General features: G+C 43.4%; 2 protein-coding genes across 7 annotated transcripts in view; one reads left to right on the plus strand and one right to left on the minus strand.

Moving 5' to 3' along the window:
* Positions 1-2,708: 2,708 nt before the first annotated feature.
* On the minus strand, positions 2,709-19,622 carry LOC110520772 (sodium-dependent neutral amino acid transporter B(0)AT1). Of its 2 annotated transcripts, XM_090221315.1 has the most exons (12): positions 19,252-19,622; positions 10,453-10,593; positions 10,159-10,296; positions 9,684-9,865; positions 9,388-9,498; positions 9,017-9,129; positions 5,578-5,706; positions 5,083-5,239; positions 4,551-4,755; positions 4,144-4,303; positions 3,274-3,436; positions 2,709-3,025 (listed from the first exon to the last, which is right to left on the minus strand). In XM_090221315.1, exons 1-12 carry the CDS (start codon positions 19,454-19,456, stop codon positions 2,807-2,809), a joined length of 1,923 nt encoding a protein of 640 aa, XP_090077441.1. In that variant the 5' UTR covers positions 19,457-19,622; the 3' UTR covers positions 2,709-2,806. The 2 variants fall into 2 exon arrangements, with proteins under 2 accessions (XP_090077441.1, XP_090077444.1); XM_090221318.1 differs by lacking the exons at positions 2,709-3,025; positions 3,274-3,436 and having other exon boundaries at positions 4,140-4,303; positions 19,252-19,577.
* Positions 19,623-21,341: 1,719 nt separating this feature from the next.
* fhod3b (formin homology 2 domain containing 3b) overlaps positions 21,342-23,736 on the plus strand; it is a 230,504-nt gene continuing 228,109 nt past the window's right edge. For all 5 annotated transcript variants that reach the window (XM_090221319.1, XM_090221324.1, XM_090221328.1 and 2 more), the window contains exon 1: positions 21,342-22,023. In XM_090221319.1, the coding sequence (XP_090077445.1) occupies positions 21,859-22,023 (165 nt within the window). In that variant the 5' untranslated portion in view covers positions 21,342-21,858. The remainder of the gene's footprint in view (positions 22,024-23,736) is intronic.

A 23,736-nucleotide genomic window follows, 5' to 3' on the forward strand; every position in this document is an offset into this window, starting at 1 on the left:
GATTGCCTTGACATAGGGAAGACAGGGCCCTGGAAGCCTCCTCCCCAAAAACAGATCGATCAAAAACCCGTATCATCTCCTCCTTAAAGTCCTGATACTGGTTAGTACACTCAGCCCTTGCCTCCCAGATTGCCGTGCCCCACTCACGAGCCCGTCCAGTAAGGAGAGATATGACGTAGGCGACACGAGCAGTGCTCCTGGCGTAAGTGTTGGGCTGGAGAGAAAACACAATATCACACTGGGTGAGGAACGAGCGGCATTCAGTGGGCTCCCCAGAGTAACACGGCGGGTTATTGATTCTGGGCTCCGGAGATTCGAAAGCCCTGGAAGTGGCCGGTGGATCGAGGCGGAGATGGTGAACCTGTTCTGTGAGGTTGGAGACTTGGGTGGCCAGGGTCTCAACGGCATGTCGAGCAGCAGACAATTCCTGCTCGTGTCTGCCTAGCATCGCTCCCTGGATCTCGACGGCTGAGTGGAGAGGATCCGAAGTCGCTGGGTCCATTCTTGGTCGGATTCTTCTGTTATGGTGCGTGAATGAGGACCCAAAAGCGAATTAACAAACAGAGTACTTTAATGACGAACATACGTGGGCTCAGATGGACAGGTAGATTCCGACAGGACAGGACAAGGTTGCAGCACACACGATGATAGTCTGGTTCAGGCATGAGACACACAAACAAACAAACAAGAATCCGACAAGGACAGGAGCAGAAACAGAGAGAGATATAGGGACCTAATCAGAGGGAAAAAGGGAACAGGTGGGGAACGGGGTGAATGGGTAATTAGGAGGAGACAAGGCACAGCTGGGGAAAAGAGGGGGAGAAAAGGTAACATAACAACGACCAGCAGAGGGAGACAGGGTGAAGGGAAAGGACAGAGACAAGACAACATGACAGTCAGACCAGTCACCTCCATCTATTGACTCTCAGGCCTGACAGCAATATCCATTCATATTGAAATGGCATCATATTAGAATCAATCATGCAATCAACTCCATCAAATAAGTTGAAATGTATTAGGAAATATTTAGTTGGAGGATGGGCATGCTACCCTTTTAGAAACAACCTGAACCTAAACCCTCGTAACAACCTGAATCTAAACCCTCGTAACAACCTGAACCCAAACCCTCGTAACAACCTGAACCTAAACCCTCGTAACAAACTGAATCTAAACCCTCATAACAACCTGAACCTAAACCCTCGTAACAACCTGAATCTAAACCCTCGTAACAACCTGAATCTAAACCCTCGTAACAACCTGAACCTAAACCCTCGTAACAACCTGAACCTAAACCCTCGTAACAACCTGAACCTAAACCCTCGTAACAACCTGAACCTAAACCCTCGTAACAACCTGAACCTAAACCCTCGTAACAACCTGAACCTAAACCCTCGTAACAACCTGAATCTAAACCCTCGTAACAACCTGAACCTAAACCCTCGTAACAACCTGAACCTAAACCCTCGTAACAACCTGAACCTAAACCCTCGTAACAACCTGAACCTAAACCTTCGTAACAACCTGAATCTAAACCCTCGTAACAACCTGAACCTAAACCCTCGTAACAACCTGAATCTAAACCCTCATAACAACCTGAACCTAAACCCTCGTAACAACCTGAATCTAAACCCTCGTAACAACCTGAACCTAAACCCTCATAACAACCTGAATCTAAACCCTCGTAACAACCTGAACCTAAACCCTCGTAACAACCTGAATCTAAACCCTCGTAACAACTGAACCTAAATCCTCGTAAGAGCAAGCTAATACAGAGTAGCAGAAACAGTGGACATTCATAAAAAACTACAGCAAGAAATAATGAGAACTACATTTTAAGAGGACTAATTTATGACTTCAGTTGAATAGCTAACTCTGCCCTCTAGTACTGCGAAATGAAAGTATGCCCTCAGAACAGCCTCAACTGGGGCATGGAATCCTACAAGGTGTTGAAAGCATTCCACAGGGATGATGGCCCATGTTAACTTAAATGCTTCCCACAGTTGTGTCAAGTTGGCTGGAAGTCCTTTGGGTGGTGAACTATTCTTGATACACAGGGAAAACTGTTGAGTGTGAAAAACCCAGCAGCGTTGCAGTTCTTGATACAAACCGGTGTGCCTGACACCAACTACCATAACCTGTTCAAAGGCACTTAAATATTTTGTCTTGTCCATTCACCCTCTGAATGGCTCACACACAATCCACATCTCAAGGCTGAAAAATCCTTCTTTAACCTGTCAACTCGCCTTCATCTACACTGAGTTGGAGTGGATTTAACAAGTGACATGAAAAAGAGATCATATCTTTCACTTGGTCAGTCTGTGTCATGTAAAGAGCAGGTGTTCTTAATGTTTTGTACACTCAGTGTATGTTAAGTATTATGTTTACCAATAGATGGCAGTATTGACTCAATATGTAGTTTGCTTCCCACTATCTGTAGCCCTTTAATGTCTGCTTTAACCTCAAGAGGCCTCAGGTAGCTTGTGCCAGCTACATTCCTGTAATGTTATTCTAAGTTACAATGAAATACTAACATGTACTTGGGTGTCCGGAGTCCTCGATCTAAGAAGCATCCTCAGATACGACAGTTTTCATTCATAGACAAATCAGTGTACAAGTTCTACAGCAATACTATGCTAAAAATATCTCGGTCAGATTCAAATCAAATCACAACTCACTTTACAGAATGAAAGAAATGAAAGAAACAGTGATTAATAAATTATAACAGTTCATACGTTTATGAAAATTAATATACATTAAAGGCTTTGTTTTTCTTTAGTTTTTATTGGTGGTGAGTTAATACGGGTAATCAGGTACAGGATTCTCCATCCTGAGCCTTGTCGTTCACGTCCATTTGGTTACAGACTGTTTTGAGCTCTTGCTGTTCAGACTTTCTATTTCTCTTCCTCCGTAAACATCTGAAGAGAGCAGTGCCAGGCACAGCTAGACTGGGTATCCCTGCCAGGATAAAGATTATTACATAGATCCAGGCTGGATAGGGCTTCTCCTCCAATGTAGGGAAGTTTTCCTGTAACGGAAGATGAATGGTATAAGGCTTTTAGTATGTCCGTGTTGTCACTGTAATGTACAGTACTGTACCAGATGGAGATTATGTGAATAGTGGAGCTATACATGTAAACATAGGCATGTGGGAAATCTTTGTTTGTGAGTAGTATGTTAAGAGGCCTAAAAACAAATGACAGATACATGTATGTGTTGCAATTTGGATGTTTTGATTTCAACAGATTTATAGAATTGACAGAGCAAAAACCGTACCGATACAGGATTCCAGGTTTTATATAGGAGCGTTTCGGTGACTTTAGTGATAAAGTAGAACACAAAGATGACAAGCATGATGGCGGGGCTGAGAAATCTCCATGTGATCTGCCAAAAGAAGTTGGGCTTGTGGCCGATCATGAACTCAATATCATCGTTGAACCTGGTACAGAGAGAGAGAGACACAAAACGATTGTTATTATACAGTAGCAGTCAAAAGTCTGGACACACATACTCATTCAAGGGTTTTCTTTATTTTTACTACTTTCTACACTGTAGAATAATAGTGAAGACATCAAAACCATGAAATAATACATATGGAATCATGTAGTAACCAAAAAAGTGTTAAAGAAATCTAAATATGTTATATATTTTACATTCTTCAAAGTAGCCACCCTTTGCCTTGATGACAGCTTTGCACACTTTTGTAATTCTCTCAACCAGCTTCATGAGGAATGTTTTTCTAAAAGGCACAGTCCCCTGACTTCAACACACTTGAGATGGTTTGGGATGAGTTGGACCGCAGAGTGAAGGAAAAGCAGCCAACAAGTGTTCAGCATATGTGGGAACTCTTTCAAGACTGTTGGAAAAACATTCCTGAAGCTGTATTCATTTGAATTTATTACTCACCTATCAATACCAAAGAGGTACACAACCCCGCCCATCTCACAGAATTAATTTATTACTCACATATCAATACCATAGAGGTACACAACCCCGCCCATCTCACAGAATTAATTTATTACTCACCTATCAATACCATAGAGGTACACAACCCCGCCCATCTCACAGAATGAATTTATTACTCACCTATCAATACCATAGAGGTACACAACCCCGCCCATCTCACAGAATTAATTTATTACTCACCTATCAATACCATAGAGGTACACAACCCCGACCATCTCACAGAATGCAATGATCAGCAGAGGAATGGAACCAGCAAAGCTGTCAAAGAGTGACAGCCAGTAGTTCCCTGAGCCTTGGACAAATATCAGTCCAACAATGCAGCAGAGGACACATGTTATCCCTGTAACAGAATAAAGAACATGAGTTAAAGATATTTAATAAAGAGGTTTCAATCTCTCAACATTGGAGAAAATAGGTCTGGATTGCTCTTGTCCAGAAACAGACTGGCCATGGGGCAGTTCGAGCAAATGAAAGATAGGCTGGTCCATCTTTAGACCAATGTGGGATTTTGGTCCGAAGGAAATTAATGGGCTGGTGTGTTGTCTGAGCTGATGTACGGTCCCAGTCTTTCCCAGCTCTTGTCTCACCTGTGGTGGACTCCTTGGGCCAACTCTTGGGGAAAACCCCCAGGTCCTGAAGTGGTACCAGAACTCCTTCGATATTGCCAAACATGGAGGACAGGCCGAGACAGAAGAGCATGATGAAGAACAAGACTGACCAAACAGGAGATGCAGGCATCTTAGTGATGGCCTCTGTGAACACGATAAAGGCCAGACCAGTTCCTTCAACCCCCTGCATCAGGACACATAGAGAAGGAGTGTTACTACACTGTATAGGACTAGGATATTCAGTGTATAGTTCCCTTTGGGATTGCCATTGCCATATAGTCAAGCTAAAATAATATTCTTATATTGTCAGTATTTATACGATGAAATGAAAAGCTTGTGGAGCATGTATGTAAGAGACCTTAGCTTAGCTTTAAAACTCTGGTTTCCCATTCACAGATTAGGCCTACTGCTGGACTAAAAATCACTTTCAATGGAGAATCTCATTGAGCATGCTTTTTAGTCCGGGACTACGGTTAATCTGTGTCTGGGAAACCAGCCCTAAAAGTCATACCTCGCTGAGGAAAGTGTTCAAGTCACAGGTCTTCAAGTTGAGTCCCTGAATGACCTCTGGATATGTTCCATTGAGACTCTGGAGAACCTGATCATAGTTGCTCTCAGTGACGTTTCCCTCGGGGAGATCAAATGTATTCAGCAGCGCCAGGATATTTCTACAGAATCATTGTGGAAAATGAGTTGACGTCATGGCCTCTTTCGTGGTAACATTACATCTAACTATGTCACATTGGCTATCATACTGTCATATCGGAGGTAGGGGGCACTGTTAGGTACATGTAGGGTTGCAAAATTCCCAGATTTGACAGAAATCGTGGTTCCCAGATGTCCTGCTTATCCCATCCTGATTCTACAACTCTTCCAACTGGGATTTCTGAAAAACCTGGGAATTTTGGGAAAGGTGACGAATTTTGGCAACTGTACTCATATCATATCGGATGCAGTGAGTACTGTAGTAGGAACATGTCATCTACAGAGACGGGTAGATTCCTACCCGCCAAGACAGTTGTCAAATCTCTCTGTGGCTCTGAAGCCAATGATGGTGTAGATGACGGTTGCAGCGTAGACGGAGGTGAAGCCATTGACGGCAGAGATGATCACTGCATCCTGTTCACAGTTGTTACTGGGGATCAAAAACAACAACGTCCTGCTCAAATCAAATCAAATTTATTGGTCACATACACATGGTTAGCAGATGTTAATGCGAGTGTAGCGAAATGCTTGTGCTTCTAGTTCCGACCGTGCAGTAACAGCTAACAAGTAATCTAACAATTTCACAACAACTACCTTATATACTGTACACAAGTGTAAAGGAATGAATAAGAATGTGTACTGTCATGACGTTGCCCTGTTGGTGAGGTTTATGACCCTCATAAATACCTTCCCCCCTTTCCTCTCTCTACTCTACAGATGTGACTGTTGGAAAGCCCTTTGTTAACATAGAGAGAGTCTGGTAACATCAAAAGGGTGGGGAACAGAATCATATTTCGGTAATCCAACCAGCTGAAAATATGCGTTGGTACTTAAAGAATATGATGTCAGATCAGTTGTCATCTGAGACATTGTTACTGATGACAGGATGACATAAACTGTATCTTGGAAAGTCTACACATCCTAATTATCATGAGAAAATGAGAGAATGGTTGTTATGAAGTAACAATTCTGCTCACTCAGTGCCCAAGTGAACAGACGTTGGTTGTAAACTATGAACCTTCAAACTATGAACCTACAACCTTCTCTCCCACCACTACATAAGGCCCTTCACGAAAATGTAATTTTGTTGTTCCCAAGGATGTGAGGACTGCTGTCCATACGTTAAAAGGGCTAATATCAACTACAGAACTAAGCCAACCTCAGTGTGAGCTCTGGTTGCAAACGGTTGAACGACAATAAACTAACGAAATTAGCATCGTGTTCCCAGTGACGCGAGGACTGCTGTTCATACCTTAAAAAGGGTGGATTTCAACGTGGAGGTGACGATCGACACGCCGGAAGGATGAATTTCGACTATACCAGCCAGAATATAGCATGAGCGTATAGTATGGCAACCTGGTATGAACTTTGAACTCTTATTTATTAGTGTTACCTCCTAGCCGTTGAGTTAGCAGCAGCAGTTGTAAACGTGGGCTAGGAAAGGACGGACAAAGTATTTGTTCTACCACACAACGACGGTCCTACAACGTATCCACTTTACCACCAGACATTCTTGAGAGGACAAGAGATCCCTGCTGGGCAACCCAGCCTTCCATCTACGACCAATCTATCGAAGCGCAGCTCAGAGTAAATATTTCTTGCATTTTCCTTCTCCAAATGAGTGGTTATTTAGAATGCATAAGATTCTGTATTTACGATAGCATAGCTTCACGAGGTCCGATAGTGACCCAAACATTTTGTTCCTCAGTCTTCCCCTGCTTTCATTCAAACCCAACCCCCTTTCTTTGTGTAACCAGCCGTCATACCGGTTCCGTCCACCAGGGACATTTTCTTGCATGACATAATTAGTAATCAATGTATGATCCATCCTGTGTATATGTAATTCTGTGTGATTATTTAGGTATTTAGTAAAGAAATAATTAAACCAAATGTTGTATTGCTGATTCAACTTGTTAGCCAGGGTTCGTGAAGAATTTACGATGTTCAGATGAGACTGAATAAGGTGACGATTAATGATGGACTGCTATTGAGGTAAAAGATGACCAGGTCTTTAAGAGTTTATTCAGAAGATAACAGCTCTCTTAACATTATTTCGTGGTGCCCCGACTTTCTAGTTAATTACATTTACACGATTAGTTTAATCAGGTAATATTAGTTAAAGAGAAATTATTTTATAAAATAGCATGTCATATCACTTCATCCGGCATAGCAAAGACACGACAGTACATATAAATATATGGATGAGCGATGGCTGTGCGGCATTGGCAAGATGCAGTAGACGCTATAGAGTACAGTATGTACATATTATTATTAATTTTTTTTTATTTCACCTTTATTTAACCAGGTAGGCTAGTTGAGAACAAGTTCTCATTTGCAACTGCGACCTGGCCAAGATAAAGCATAGCAGTGTGAATAGACAACACAGAGTTACACATGGAGTAAACAATTAACAAGTCAATAACACAGTAGAAAAAAAGGAGAGTCTATATACATTGTGTGCAAAAGGCATGAGGAGGTAGGCGAATAATTACAATTTTGCAGATTAACACTGGAGTGATAAATGATCAGATGGTCATGTACAGGTAGAGATATTGGTGTGCATATCAGATGAGTAATGCAGGGTATGTAAACATTATATAAAGTGGCATTGTTTAAAGTGGCTAGTGATACATTTATTACATCAATTTTCCATTATTAAAGTGGCTAGAGATTTGAGTCAGCATGTTGGCAGCAGCCACTCAATGTTAGTGATGACTGTTTAACAGTCTGATGGCCTTGAGATAGAAGCTGTTTTTCAGTCTCTCGGTCCCAGCTTTGATGCACCTGGACTGACCTCGCCTTCTGGATAATAGCGGGGTGAACGGGCAGTGGCTCGGGTGGTTGTTGTCCTTGATGATCTTTATGGCCTTCCTGTGACATCGGGTGGTGTAGGTGTCCTGGAGGGCAGGTATGCCCCCGGTGATGTGTTGTGCAGACCTCACTACCCTCTGGAGAGCCTTACGGTTGTGGGCGGAGCGGTTGCCGTACCAGGCGGTGATACAGTCCGACCCGATGCTCTCGATTGTGCATCTGTAAAAGTTTGTGAGTGTTTTCGATGACAAGCCAAATTTCTTCAGCCTCCTGAAGAAACGCTGTCTGTGTGGGTGGACCATTTCAGTTTGTCCGTGATGTGTACGCCGAGGAACTTAAAACTTTCCACCTTCTCCACTACTGTCCCGTCGATGTGGATAGGGGGTGCTCCCTCTGCTGTTTCCTGAAGTCGACGATCATCTCCTTTGTTTTGTTGACTTTGAGTGTGAGGTTATTTTCCTGACACCACACTCCGAGGGCCCTCACCTCCTCCCTGTAGGTCGTCTCGTCATTGTTGGTAATCAAGCCTACCACTGTAGTGTCTTCTGCAAACTTGATGATTGAGTTGGAGGCGTGCATGGCCACGCAGTCGTGGGTGAACAGGGAGTACATGAGAGGGCTGAGAACGCACCCTTGTGGGGCCTGTGTTGAGGATCAGCGGGATGGAGATGTTGTTTCCTACCCTCACCACCTGGGGGCGTCCCGTCAGAAAGTCCAGAACCCAGTTGCACAGGGCGGGATCGAGACCCAGTTGCTGAGACTGAGCATGTCCTAATATGGACACCATAACGCTCTATTTTGGCACAGTTGTCGGGCTTTATAACACAATTCAAAAGTGTCCCAATACAACATAGTAAACCACTTTTTTCCCTAAAATATATAATACATTGATTAAACAATAGTAGTTTAGATGGTTGATTGTGACTTACTGCACAGAGTTGTAGCTCGAAAAAGAGATGAGTCCACCAAATGCTATGGAGAAGGAATAGAACACCTGGGCACCTGCATCCAGCCAGGTAGTTGGGTTGGTCAGCTCTGTCAACTGGGACAACAACACAACGTTTTGTCCCATGAATCAGATTTACCTGATTTATATATGACCTATTTATCTGATGTCAGTTCAGGGATGGGTTTACATATCTTTTAGCGTGAGGTTTTTTGTTTAGTGTAACAGTGTCCCAAATGGCATCCTATTCCCTGTAAAGTGCACTGCTTTTAAACAGGGCCCATATGGCTGTAGTCAAAAGTAGTACACTATATAGGGAATAGGTTGCCATTTGGACCACAACACTTGACTTACGTCCGGGGTGAAGAGAAACACAACTCCACTCAAAGAGCCTTTCAAAGTCAGACCTCTGATCAGGAAAATGCTCAACACTACGTAGGGCAGCGTTGAGGTGACATACACAGCCTATGAGGAGAGGGGAGACAGGGATTTCACTACACCTTCATTTGTATTCGCGTTCACTGAGACATGATAACATAAAACTACCTTTATGCTATTTTATTTGTCCATTTTCCAATGTTCATCCATTGTTATTGGTCATAATTGGATATAAATGTGAACGTCATCTCAGATAGATTGAGCTGCTCTACCTTCCCAGTGGTCTCGATGCCTCGGATGATGCAGATATAGAGCACGGCCCAGGCACTGACCAGACACAGCACCATCCACCACTGCAGACCCCCGTTCGCACCAATGTCCGGGGTGGTGTTCAGCGTCTCTCTGTACCAGAAGTAGTCCACTGGAGAGCTCTGCTCACACTCTGACACCAGGCCTGAGACATTTAGGTAAAGAATTTACGAATAATACATTATTATAATTAGACATACATGACTTGATGATTCAAACATAGTGCAATACTTTTGACCCGGGCAAAAGTATTGCATTATAGGGAATAGGGTGGCATTTAGGATGCAGGCCATGTTCAGTCATAGTACGTAAGTAAGCCTTTCATTGTAAGGTCTACACCTGTTCTATTCAGAACATGTGAATAATAAGATTTGATTTAATTTGATATCTCATTTTTACCAATCTTGCATGGAGACGGTGTCTGTACTGAACTCTTACCTGTTAGATTGTAATTGGGTGGACATTGGCTCCAAGGCAGCGTCTCTTGGAAGGAGTTAAATAAGTACCACATCACCCAGGCCATGATGGTGTTGTAGTACAGGCTGATCATCAAAGAAACAAACATGGACGCTATGCCTGGTAAGAACACAGAGCAGTGAGTCCATGATGACTCAAGGTTTATTGAAGCATCACGTGTAGCTCTGGTCCCGGGGCGTTTACCTGCTGCTTACATGCAGCAAACTGCACCTTATGTATTTGCCCTGGACCAGAGATAGGGAAAGTGTTGCTTACCAACTCCAGCTAAGTAAGGATGAATTGTTGACCACACGCCTAAACTGCCTTTCCTTAGACGTTGACCAATAGCAAACTCCAGATGGAGCAGGGGAACACCTTCTAGAACCAGTAGGATCAGGAAAGGAATCATGAATGCACCTGAGAACAAAGAGGCCACAATCAAAGCTCTTAAATCATTGGTAAATATCCATGACTCTTACTGACATCTCATGACATACAGACACCTGCAGATGTAATGGAGTGTATATTACAAGTCTTCTGTATCATATATAGGGGTGGCAGGTAGCCTAGTGGTTCGAGAGTTGGGCCATTAACCGAAAGGTTGCTGGATCGAATCCCCAAGCTAATAAGGTAAGAATCTGTCGTTCTGCCCCTGAACAAGGCAGTTGACCCACTGTTCCCCGATAGGCTAAGAATTTGTTCTTAACTGACTTGCCTAGTTAAATAAAGGTTCAAATGTAAATATGAAACACCTGTACTTGGGTTTGGATAAAAACACAGGGCTCATCGATACACATACCTGTCTATCTAAACATACTGGCAAAAAAAGGATGGAGAGAAACAGATAGAGAGAAACAATAAAACCACTTGTGAATCACATAACACATGATGTCCTTTTACGGAGACAAGTCAATGCACCTGTTGCAGGCAGGAATGGCTGAAGTAAAGGATTTACTGTGGCACAGGATAGTGATGGTGTTGGTGGTTCAATGTGCAGGTGATTATCCCTCAGTTCACAACAAACACTTTCCTGTCCATCAGCAATCTTCAGTAGATAACAGTCTTTATCTGCCTTAACAGTCCTTATCTGTCATTCGCTTGTAGTCAAACGTTTTCCATGGAACGTGATGGGATGTTACCGTAAGTCCATTTAGGCTCTCTCTCTGTATTTAGATAAGATAAGAGCGGGGGTGTTTCATTACAATTATCACACTGGGTGGATTTTACTGGGCTAAAGCACCCGATCTACCCTGGGTCGGCACAGGAGAGCCCATGTTGTAGTTACATCCCTCATTAGTGTATAACCATTATAAATAGTCTTCTCTGTGTTTGCCAACAATACAGTAGATGGATATACAGTGTCTTCAGAAAGTATTCACACCCCTTGACTTTCTCCAAATTTTGTTGTGTTACAGCCTGAATTTTAGAGGGATTCAATTGAGATGTTGTGTCCCTGGCCTACACACAATACCTCATAATGTCAAAGTGGAATTATATTTTGTGAAATTCTTACAAATGAATTCAAGCCCTTTGTTATGGCAAGCCTAAATAAGTTCAGCAGTAAAAATGTGCTTAACAAGTCACAATAAGTTGTATGGACTCTACAATAATAGTGTTTAACATGATTTTTTTAATGACTACCTCATCTCTGTACCCCACACATATGTAAGGTTCCTCAGTCGAGCAGTGAATTTCAAAAACAGATTCAACTACATAGACCAGCGACTTTTTACAATATCTTGCAAAGAAGGGCAACTATTGGTAGAAAGATACAAAAAAAAGCAGACATTGAATATCCCTTTGAGCATGGTGAAGTTATTAATTACACTTTGGATGGTGTATCAGTACACCCAGTCACTACAAAGATGTAGGTGTCCTCCCTAACTCAGTTGCCGGAGAGGAAGGAAACCGCTCAGGGATTTTACCATGAGGGCAATGGACTTTAACCCTCCTGCTGTGTTCTGGCCGAATTTGACAGAGTTACAAGGTTTCTCTCTGAAAATGTAGTTCATTTAATCTGATTGTCATGAGGTTCCATGACTTTGTTCACACAGGGCATCTGATCACAAAAAATACATTTTGATGATTTTCATAACATTTGAGGTGTTTTATTGAACTTTTGTACACCTGTGGTGTTCCCAGTCAAATATTCCCGGTCATTAGACATGAATGGGTGAGACTACAATTAGTGTATAAAAAAATTAGGTTCAGGCACATGCCCATTCATCATACTTCCTCTCCCAGACCCCCACATGCATGTGAGCACACACACACACACACACCTCACTCCCCTTCTTGGCTTCCATGGCAACCCCCACAGGAACCTTTCCCCAATAGAATCTTTCCCCCACGGGAACCACACCTGTTGGCATTCTCACAAACAATTACAACATTGTTTTAATAATATATATAACTTTTCTCACAGCTCTGGTATATAAAGCTTTTTTGAGGCCTTGCTCACATTTCATTCTGTGGCAGCACAATGACCAAACGATATACTGTATGTGAGGCTCTTGATCATATCTTTGATCATGACACTGGTGAGGAGGAGAGTCCTTGTTACACTTTGACACAAAGTAGTCTGTGATAAATAGCACAATATGTTTTATCTGAGTATTTGTTATAGTCAAAATAATCCATACATTATGCTTATTCTACCCAAAAACTAGTTGTATGTGCCCAGGGCAATGAGGCCAACAGACCACAAAAAGCAAATAGAAGTTCAAAACTTGTAATGTTCACAAGAACTTAAGTTTATAAAAAGATCTAACACAACATTAGGTGATAATATATGTATTATTATGGATTTATAATCATCTATAATGGGGTGGTCATTTTGGACAGGGAACACAGAATTAATTAACATGAAACGAACTCAACAGGAGGGTCATTAAAACAGTTACAGAGTTTAATGGCTGTGATGGGAGAACATTGAGGATGGATCAACAACATTGTAGTCATTACACAATGATAAACTAATTTACATAGTGAAAATAACTAAAATATTGTATAGAACAAAAATATTCCAAAACATGCATCCTGTATGAAATAAAGCACTAAAGTAATAATGCAAAAATGTGGATTAACTTTATGTCCTGAATACAAAGTGTTATGTTTGGGGAAAATCCAATATCCCTGAACACCACTCTTCATTTTTTTCAAGCATGGTGGTGGCTGCATCATGGTATGGGTATGCTTGTCATCGACTGGGGAGATTTATAGGATAAAACGAAACCTAAAAGAACTAAGCACAGGCAAAATCCTGGAGGAAAACCTGGTTCAGTTTGCTTTCCAACAGACACTGGGAGACGTTCACCTTTCAGCAGGACAATAACCTTCAACACAAGGCCAAATATACACTGGAGTTGCTTACCAAGACGACATTCAATGTTCCTGAGTGGGCTAGTTACAGATTTTACTTTAATATTGTACAATCCAGGTGTGCAAAGCTTTAAAAGACTTACCCAGAAAGACTCACAGCTGTAATTGCTGCCAAAGGTGATTCTAACATGTATTGACTCAGGGGTGTGAATACTTATGTAAATTGTATATTTCAACACATTTGCAAACATTTCTAAAAACGTTTTTTCACTTTGTCATTATGGGGTATTGTGTGTAGATTGTGAATAGTGAATTCAAAAAAAAAGTTGAATTCAGGCTGTAACACAACAAAATGTGGAATAAGTCAAGGGGTATGAAAACTTTCTGAAGGCACTGTAGCATCATGTGTTTGGCGACATGGGCAAAGTGCAATAAGTCTGTTATACTAACTGACAATCAGTTAGATATTTTTCCTGGGATCTATCTATCGACTCCAGGCATGTCCTCTCCATCAGTCATTGACAAGTCATTATGACTAGAGGTGTGATGTAAATCAAGCTTTAACACCTATACAAGGCCTGTCAGCATAAGTAGTAGTAATAGATTACTACATCAGCTAATACAATGCAGTGTTTGTGGTGCTGGAGCCTCCATAGAGACAGATCACCATGGAGCCTCCATAGAGACAGATCACCATGGAGCCTCCATGGAGACAGATCACCATGGAGCCTCCATAGAGACAGATCACCATGGAGCCTCCATAGAGACAGATCACCATGGAGCCTCCATAGAGACAGATCACCACGGAGCCTCCATAGAGACAGATCACCATGGAGCCTCCATAGAGACCGATCACCACGGAGCCTCCATAGAGACAGATCACCATGAAGCTTCCATAGAGACAGATCACCACGGAGCCTCCATAGAGACAGATCACCACGGAGCCTACATAGAGACAGATCACCATGGAGCCTCCATAGAGACAGATCACCATGAAGCTTCCATAGAGACAGATCACCATGGAGCCTCCATAGAGATAGATCACCATGGAGCCTCCATGGAGACAGATCACCATGGAGCCTCCATAGAGACAGATCACCATGGAGCCTCCATAGAGACAGATCACCATGGGGCCTCCATAGAGACAGATCGCCATGGAGCCTCCATAGAGACAGATCACCACTGAGCCTCCATAGAGACAGATCACCATGGAGCCTCCATAGAGACAGATCACCATGGAGCCTCCATAGAGACAGATCACCATGGAGCCTCCATAGAGACAGATCACCATGGAGCCTCCATAGAGACAGATCACCATGAAGCTTCCATAGAGACAGATCACCACGGAGCCTCCATAGAGACAGATCACCATGGAGCCTCCATAGAGACAAATCACCATGGAGCCTCCATAGAGACAGATCACCACGGAGCCTCCATAGAGACAGATCACCATGGAGCCTCCATAGAGACAGATCACCATGGAGCCTCCATAGAGACAGATCACCATGAAGCTTCCATAGAGACAGATCACCACGGAGCCTCCATAGAGACAGATCACCATGGAGCCTCCATAGAGACAGATCACCATGGAGCCTCCATAGAGACAGATCACCACTGAGCCTCCATAGAGACAGATCACCATGGAGCCTCCATAGAGACAGATCACCATGAAGCTTCCAAAGAGACAGATCACCATGGAGCCTCCATAGAGACAGATCACCACGGAGCCTCCATAGAGACAGATCACCATGGAGACTCCATAGAGACAGATCACCACGAAGCCTCCGTAGAGACAGATCACCATGGAGCCTCCATAGAGACAGATCACCATGGAGCCTCCATAGAGACAGATCACCATAAAGCTTCCATAGAGACAGATCACCACGGAGCCTCCATAGAGACAGATCACCATGAAGACTCCATAGAGACAGATCACCATGGAGCCTCCACAGAGACAGAGCAGATAAATCTGCGTATTCCTTCAAAGCTCAGTTGTCCTGAGTCTGCACAACTCTGCCAGGACCTAGGATCAAGAGAGACACTCAAGTGTTTTAGTACTATATCTCTTGACACAATGATGAAAATAATCATGGCCTCTAAACCTTCAAGCTGCATACTGGACCCTATTCCAACTAAACTACTGAAAGAGCTGCTTCCTGTGCTTGGCCCTACTATGTTGAACATAATAAACGGCTCTCTATCCACCGGATGTGTACCAAACTCACTAAAAGTGGCAGTAATAAAGCCTCTCTTGAAAAAGCCAAACCTTGACCCAGAAAATATAAAAAACTATCGGCCTATATCGAATCTTCCATTCCTCTCAAAAATTTTAGAAAAGGCTGTTGCGCAACAACTCACTGCCTTCCTGAAGACAAACAATGTATACGAAATGCTTCAGTCTGGTTTTAGACCCCATCATAGCACTGAGACGGCACTTGTGAAGGTGGTAAATGACATTTTAATGGCATCGGACCGAGGCTCTGCATCTGTCCTCGTGCTCCTAGACCTTAGTGCTGCTTTTGATACCATCGATCACCACATTCTTTTGGAGAGATTGGAAACCCAAATTGGTCTACACGGACAAGTTCTGGCCTGGTTTAGATCTTATCTGTCGGAAAGATATCAGTTTGTCTCTGTGAATGGTCTGTCCTCTGACAAATCAACTGTAAATTTCGGTGTTCCTCAAGGTTCCGTTTTAGGACCACTATTGTTTTCACTATATATTTTACCTCTTGGGGATGTTATTCGAAAACATAATGTTAACTTTCACTGCTATGCAGATGACACACAGCTGTACATTTCAATTAAACATGGTGAAGCCCCAAAATTGCCCTTGCTAGAAGAATGTGTTTCAGACATAAGGAAGTGGATGGCTGCAAACTTTCTACTTTTAAACTCGGACAAAACAGAGATGCTTGTTCTAGGTCCCAAGAAACAAAGAGATCTTCTGTTGAATCTGACAATTAATCTTAATGGTTGTACAGTCGTCTCAAATAAAACTGTGAAGGACCTCGGCGTTACTCTGGACCCTGATCTCTCTTTTGAAGAACATATCAAGACCATTTCAAGGACAGCTTTTTTCCATCTACGTAACATTGCAAAAATCAGGAACTTTCTGTCCAAAAATGATGCAGAAAAATTAATCCATGCTTTTGTCACTTCCAGGTTAGACTACTGCAATGCTCTACTTTCCGGCTACCCGGATAAAGCACTAAATAAACTTCAGTTAGTGCTAAATACGGCTGCTAGAATCCTGACTAGAACCAAAAAATTTGATCATATTACTCCAGTGCTAGCCTCTCTACACTGGCTTCCTGTCAAAGCAAGGGCTGATTTCAAGGTTTTACTGCTAACCTACAAAGCATTACATGGGCTTGCTCCTATCTATCTCTCTGATTTGGTCCTGCCGTACATACCTACACGTACGCTACGGTCACAAGACGCAGGCCTCCTAATTGTCCCTAGAATTTTTAAGCAAACAGCTGGAGGCAGGGCTTTCTCCTATAGAGCTCCATTTTTATGGAACGGTCTGCCTACCCATGTCAGAGACGCAAACTCGGTCTCAACCTTTAAGTCTCTACTGAAGACTCATCTCTTCAGTGGGTCATATGATTGAGTGTAGTCTGGCCCAGGAGTGGGAGGGTGAACGGAAAGGCTCTGGAGCAACGAACCACCCTTGCTGTCTCTGCCTGGCCGGTTCCCCTCTTTCCACTGGGATTCTCTGCCTCTAACCCTATTACAGGGGCTGAGTCACTGGCTTTACTGGGGCTCTCTCATGCCGTCCCTGGAGGAGGTGCGTCACCTGAGTGGGTTGAGTCACTGATGTGGTCATCCTGTCTGGGTTGGCGCCCCCCCCCCCCCCCCCCCTTAAGTTGTGCCGTGGCGGAGGTCTTTGTGGGCTATACTCAGCCTTGTCTCAGGATGGTAAGTTGGTGGTTGAAGATATCCCTCTAGTGGTGTGGGGGCTGTGCTTTGGCAAAGTGGGTGGGGTTATATCCTTCCTGTTTGGCCCTGTCCGGGGGTGTCCTCGGAGTGGGCCACAGTGTCTCCTGACCCCTCCTGTCTCAGCCTCCAGTATTTATGCTGCAGTAGTTTATGTGTCGGGGGGCTAGGGTCAGTTTGTTATATCTGGAGTACTTCTCCTGTCCTATTCGGTGTCCTGTGTGAATCTAAGTGTGCGTTCTCTAATTCTCTCCTTCTCTCTTTCTCTCTCTCGGAGGACCTGAGCCCTAGGACCATGCCCCAGGACTACCTGACATGATGACTCCTTGCTGTCCCCAGTCCACCTGGCTGTGCTGCTGCTCCAGTTTCAACTGTTCTGCCTTATTATTATTCGACCATGCTGATCATTTATGAACATTTGAACATCTTGGCCATGTTCTGTTATAATCTCCACCCGGCACAGCCAGAAGAGGACTGGCCATCCCACATATGCTCTCTCTAATTCTCTCTTTCTTTCTCTCTCTCGGAGGACCTGAGCCCTAGGACCATGCCCCAGGAATACCTGACATGATGACTCCTTGCTGTCCCCAGTCCACCTGACTGTGCTGCAGCTCCAGTTTCAACTATTCTGCCTTATTATTATTCGACCATGCTGGTCATTTATGAACATTTGAACATCTTGACCATGTTTTGTTATAATCTCCACCCGGCACAGCCAGAAGAGGACTGGCCACCCCACATAGCCTGGTTCCTCTCTAGGTTTCTTCCTAGGTTTTGGCCTTTCTAGGGAGTTTTTCCTAGCCACCGTGCTTCTTCACCTGCATTGCTTGCTGTTTGGGGTTTTAGGCTGGGTTTCTGTACAGCACTTTGAGATATCAGCTGATGTACGAAGGGCTATATAAAATAAATTTGATTGAAATTTGAGATCACCATGGAGACTCCATAGAGACAGAACACCATGGTTAGACTACACATAAACTAGTGACATAAACAGCAGACATGTTTTTCACTGTTCTCATTAGTTCTGTGTTTTTATTGTATTGTAAGTACACTTTATGTACCTGATAACAGTGGAACAATGTGTGCAATGTGATAATTAGAATATGTGTTAAACTGCACCTACAATAATAAGAACACTGTAAAGTAAAGCAAAATCAGTATTTTCCCACGGACACCAAATACAGATTGTACATCAAGCAAATCAGAGAAGAACATGAGCTTTCCCTATACAAGTGATCCCATCCAACCACACCACAGCACAACCCATCCACCCCTTCCAACACCATCCAACCAAACCAAGCCAAACCACACCACACCCCATCCAATCCAACCCCATCCAACCACACCACACCACAGCCCAACCAAAGCTTTAAAACACTTACCCAGAAAGACTCACAGCTGTAATTGCAGCCAAAGGTGATTCTAACATGTATTGACTCAGGGGTGTGAATACTTACATAAATTGTATATTTCAACACATTTGCAAACATTTCTAAAAACATGTTTTCACACCCCATCCTACCCCATCCAACCACACTACACCCCATCCAACCACACCACACCAAACCCCATTCAACCCCATCCAACCACACCAGACCACACCCCAACTAACCACACTACACTACACCACATCTAACCCCATTCAACCACACCACAAACCATCCAATCACACCACAAACCATCCAACCCCATCACAGCCCATCCAACCACACCACAAACCATCCAACCACACCACACCACAGCACACCCCAGCAAACCTCATTCAACCACACCACAGCCCGTTCAACCCCACCACAGCACAACAACACCTACCTCCCCCATGACTCTGGCACAAGTAAGGGAATCTCCATACGTTCCCCAGCCCCACACAGAACCCCACGCAGGTGAGCATGTATTGAGTCTTGTTGTCCCATTTGGGCCTGTCTCCCCTCCCAGCCTCTTCCGTCTCCAGCTTGTCCAGCTCCTCATGGGACAGGATCCTGTCTTCCAGGCCTGGGTTGGGCAGCTGTAGTCTCATGGTTCCTCGGGTGTAGATGGCCAGGTTCAGCAGTGTGACAGGTGGTGTGGCTGGTCTCTAGGTAACCGGTAGCTGGAACACTAGCTGAGGTGTGGAAAAACTGGTTGCCAACTTTGCAAAACAGCCTTGTTTAGTAGATGATTGCTTTACCAAGCTGAAGAGTGACACGAGAAGTTATCTTGTCAAGTGTGACTCAACCAAAACAACACGTTCAACAATAATTGATATATTATCTGAGAGGGAGGTGTCAGGGATGCACAGAGTCATCCTGTATCTCATATCCTACTGTATATCCACTCTTTCTGATAATGATGTGTATGGCACCCGAGGGTCAAATAGTGATGTTTAACCTCTAGGCTATATGGTTCAACATGCAATGTCAGAGAGGTTATCAACTTCAGGTGTAAAAAACAAGCTCAGTAAAACGCATGGCCAGGTAAATGGTTTATGATTATAGATCAGTAATCGTGTTTAGGCCCAGAGTGTTTCTTTGATCATGTCTGATGGTCAGGATAAAACTCTGGCCTTAATCATGTTCCTTCCGTCTCTCATCTATAGAAAGTCAGTATTTTGATTGCTCAGCAGAATGAGAAAGGGAAGGGGGATACCTAGTCAGTTGTACAACTGAATGCATTCAACTGAAATGTGTCTTTTGCATTTAACCCAACCCCTTCTGAATCAGAGAGGTGTGGGTGGCTGCCTTAATCCACATCCACATCATCAGCACCCAGGGAACAGTGGGTTAACTCCATTGCTCAGGGGCATTAATCCACATCCACATCATCAGCACCCAGGGAACAGTGGGTTAACTGCCTTGCTCAGGGGCATTAATCCACATCCACATCATCAGCACCCAGGGAACAGTGGGTTAACTGCCTTGCTCAGGGGCATTAATCCACATCCACATCATCAGCACCCAGGGAACAGTGGGTTAACTGCCTTGCTCAGGGGCATTAATCCACATCCACATCATCAGCACCCAGGGAACAGTGGGTTAACTGCCTTGCTCAGGGGCATTAATCCACATCCACATCATCAGCACCCAGGGAACAGTGGGTTAACTGCCTTGCTCAGGGGCATTAATCCACATCCACATCATCAACACCCAGGGAACAGTGGGTTAACTGCCTTGCTCAGGGGCATTAATCCACATCCACATCATCAACACCCAGGGAACAGTGGGTTAACTGCCTTGCTCAGGGGCATTAATCCACATCCACATCATCAACACCCAGGGAACAGTGGGTTAACTGCCTTGCTCAGGGGCATTAATCCACATCCACATCATCAACACCCAGGGAACAGTGGGTTAACTGCCTTGCTCAGGGGCATTAATCCACATCCACATCATCAGCACCCAGGGAACAGTGGGTTAACTGCCTTGCTCAGGGGCAGAAGGACTTTTTTATTTTACCTTGTCAGCTCGTGGATTCGATCCAGTGATCTTTCGGTTACTGGCCCAATGCTCCTACTGTTCACTCACCTGACTACTTACCAAAGTTATAACCACCTAGTGGAATCATTTGTAATTAATTCAACAAACTGTTATAAACAGAATACAACAGAATACAAACTGTTGTATTCGGGCATGTGACAAATATAATTTGATTTGATTTTGATTTGAACATGGCAACACAAAACCAGAACAAATCATCATTGTTATTAATATAATTATAGCTATAGGTAACATATTATCATTTCCTTTATCCAATCAATTCATACAACAACAATCTTCCAAAGTTTCAGTATCTGTGGTCAGTAAGCTACTGTACTGTCCCCACAGGCTACAGGCCACAATGCATTGTATTTCAAGCCTCTCTTCACACGGCCACAGGAGGTCACCAACACGCATATAATGTGAAGGTCCCGTTCTGCATCGCCCTGACAGCGCTGTCTGCTGCTACTGGCCGAGTTTGCGCTGGAGGAGGGAGTCCCTATCCCTCTAACGTTACCGTCAGACGCCAAGTCTAGCAGTACCGTCTTCAGCGCAGTCTGCTTCAGCACCTTGCCTGCCTGGCTGCCTGCAATGCCCTTGGATACTGCCGTCCCTCTCATCGCTACACAATTGACATTATTCTGAACGAGAGAATAATAGCTGGAAAAGTCTTCAGGACAGGGCGAAGGATACTGGATTTATATTACCGTGTGACGGCGTTCAGTGTCTTTATTTGTGTGAGCCTGTATGGGGCGAATGGAGAGGAGGGTGCATCGATAATTGAGAGAGCAGAGCAGGACTTGCTGCCTGCTGCAGAAAACCTGACGGCTCGGTGGATTTGGATTTGTTGTTGGGACCAGCAGTCCGGCGCGGGGTTGCGCGTCATATCAAAGGATTTCTCCAGACGGAGCGCTTCTACTTTTTGAAACCTGAGTTCTAAAAAAACATCTTGCATGGATACAACATCATGGCTACGTTTGTATGCAGGGTACAGTTCTTAGATGATACTGATCCATTCAACAGCACCAATTTTCCTGAGCCGACCAGACCGCCTCAGTACACTTTCAGGGAAGATATCCCCCTTATCAATCAGATTGCTGGAGTCCACAGGCTTCTCAAAGCCCCACACAAGGTATGTCAAGTGTTGTCAAGTGTTGTATGTCTTTATTAGTTCTGGCAACTGAATTCTGTTGTATGCTTTGCAATTGTTCTATCCATAGAAATTGGAGAATGTAGCCAATTTGGGTTGTATTGTCATATCAATATTGACGTCCTAGCACAGTGATGTCAATGGTAATGACATAATAATGCAATTGTAACTGTTGCAAACTCATATCCCTAACTCAAAATTGTTAGTCAACATAGTTATTTTACTGTGTTCACTTTCACGTTTTAGGCTTTGGCACCACTGAGTCGTCAGTATGACAAAAGTTAATGACTAGAATATTTTTTTCTGAAATGGAGGACATATTGATCTCTTTCAGGACCAAATGTAACCAATCATAACCAATCAAGAGTCCAGTCAACTGTTAACAGGTTTCAGGATGGGTACTGTACTGTACATCAGTGATTTGGGTCAGCCTACACAGGATATCCATGGCTATGACTCCACACGATAGCAATGACTGCATGTAATCCACAGCTCAGTGGCATTAATACTTTCCTCTAATCAGTATGGAGAAACCATTAATGGGTGTAAAGTAAACATCCTCTTGATTGATGCTACCGGCCTGGGAGAATGAGACATCATTGGTTTGACAGTCAATTCAAACCATTTCCAAAATGTAAACAACCAATGAATACTGTGCCAGAGGACTAGTTTTAGGGGCGGTGTGCGTGTGGTATTCACTGGAGTCTGGTGGAACGCTGCATGCATGGACAGCTGATGAGGACCATGCTGGAATGTATGGACAGACCTAGGCCTTGTCCCAAAGAGCATCCTTTTCCCTATATAGAGCACTTCTTTTGACAACGGCCCATAGGGTATTCAGCATTCCATAACTCAGAGGAACTAGGTCAAAAGAAGTGTACTACATACCTAGGGGATTGGCTTCCATTTGGGACACAGACTATAGATTGGACGGGTGTGAACTAGACTGCCATGCCATGGCCTTGGTCAGGGGGACAAGCAGCTGAGGCTAGTTAAATGGTATTCTCCCTAGGCAGATCGGTTGCCTTGCCTAGCCCACATTAACCATGTTCCTGCTGCCCTAGGTCTGGCATTTCTGAGACTAGTTAAATGGTGACCACAACAGTAAACCTCTGTTTAGCTGACCTGATCTCTTCACCACAACTAGGGTTGCAAAGCTACCAGTAATTCACCAACGTTATCGGAACCTTCTGTGAATGTGGTAATTAACAGAACATCTATGGCAATCTATTGTAACCTTTGTCATTTATACTTGAATAACTTAACAATATATATATATATATATATATATATATATATATATATATATATATATATATATAGTATTCATTTTTATATCTGTGTCCATATTGTCCATGAGTTTCTAGTAAATAGACCATATGGTTTAAATAAAAATGGTCTAATTAAATTTTAAAAAGCATCTAATCAAGAATGGCATTATTTTCAATGAACTCTGCAACTCTTCCAACCATTGACTTTTCTCACACACCTGCCACCAGTTTAACGGCAAAACATTCACAACTAATACATGTTGACGCCATAGTCAAATAAATACAAGTGTGTAAAAACAAAAGAGGATATTTCATGTTAAACACCAATGATATTCACTAAGTTGATGGTTTATTTTTAGGAGAATGTTTTACAGCTTTGTCATTGTATTTTCTGTTTTAAAATCATCTTATTAAATGATTTCAT

Source organism: Oncorhynchus mykiss, chromosome 3 (genome assembly GCF_057628025.1).
Source record: "Oncorhynchus mykiss isolate SJ-2025 chromosome 3, ASM5762802v1, whole genome shotgun sequence".
In the NCBI taxonomy this organism is placed as follows: Eukaryota; Metazoa; Chordata; class Actinopteri; order Salmoniformes; family Salmonidae; genus Oncorhynchus; species Oncorhynchus mykiss.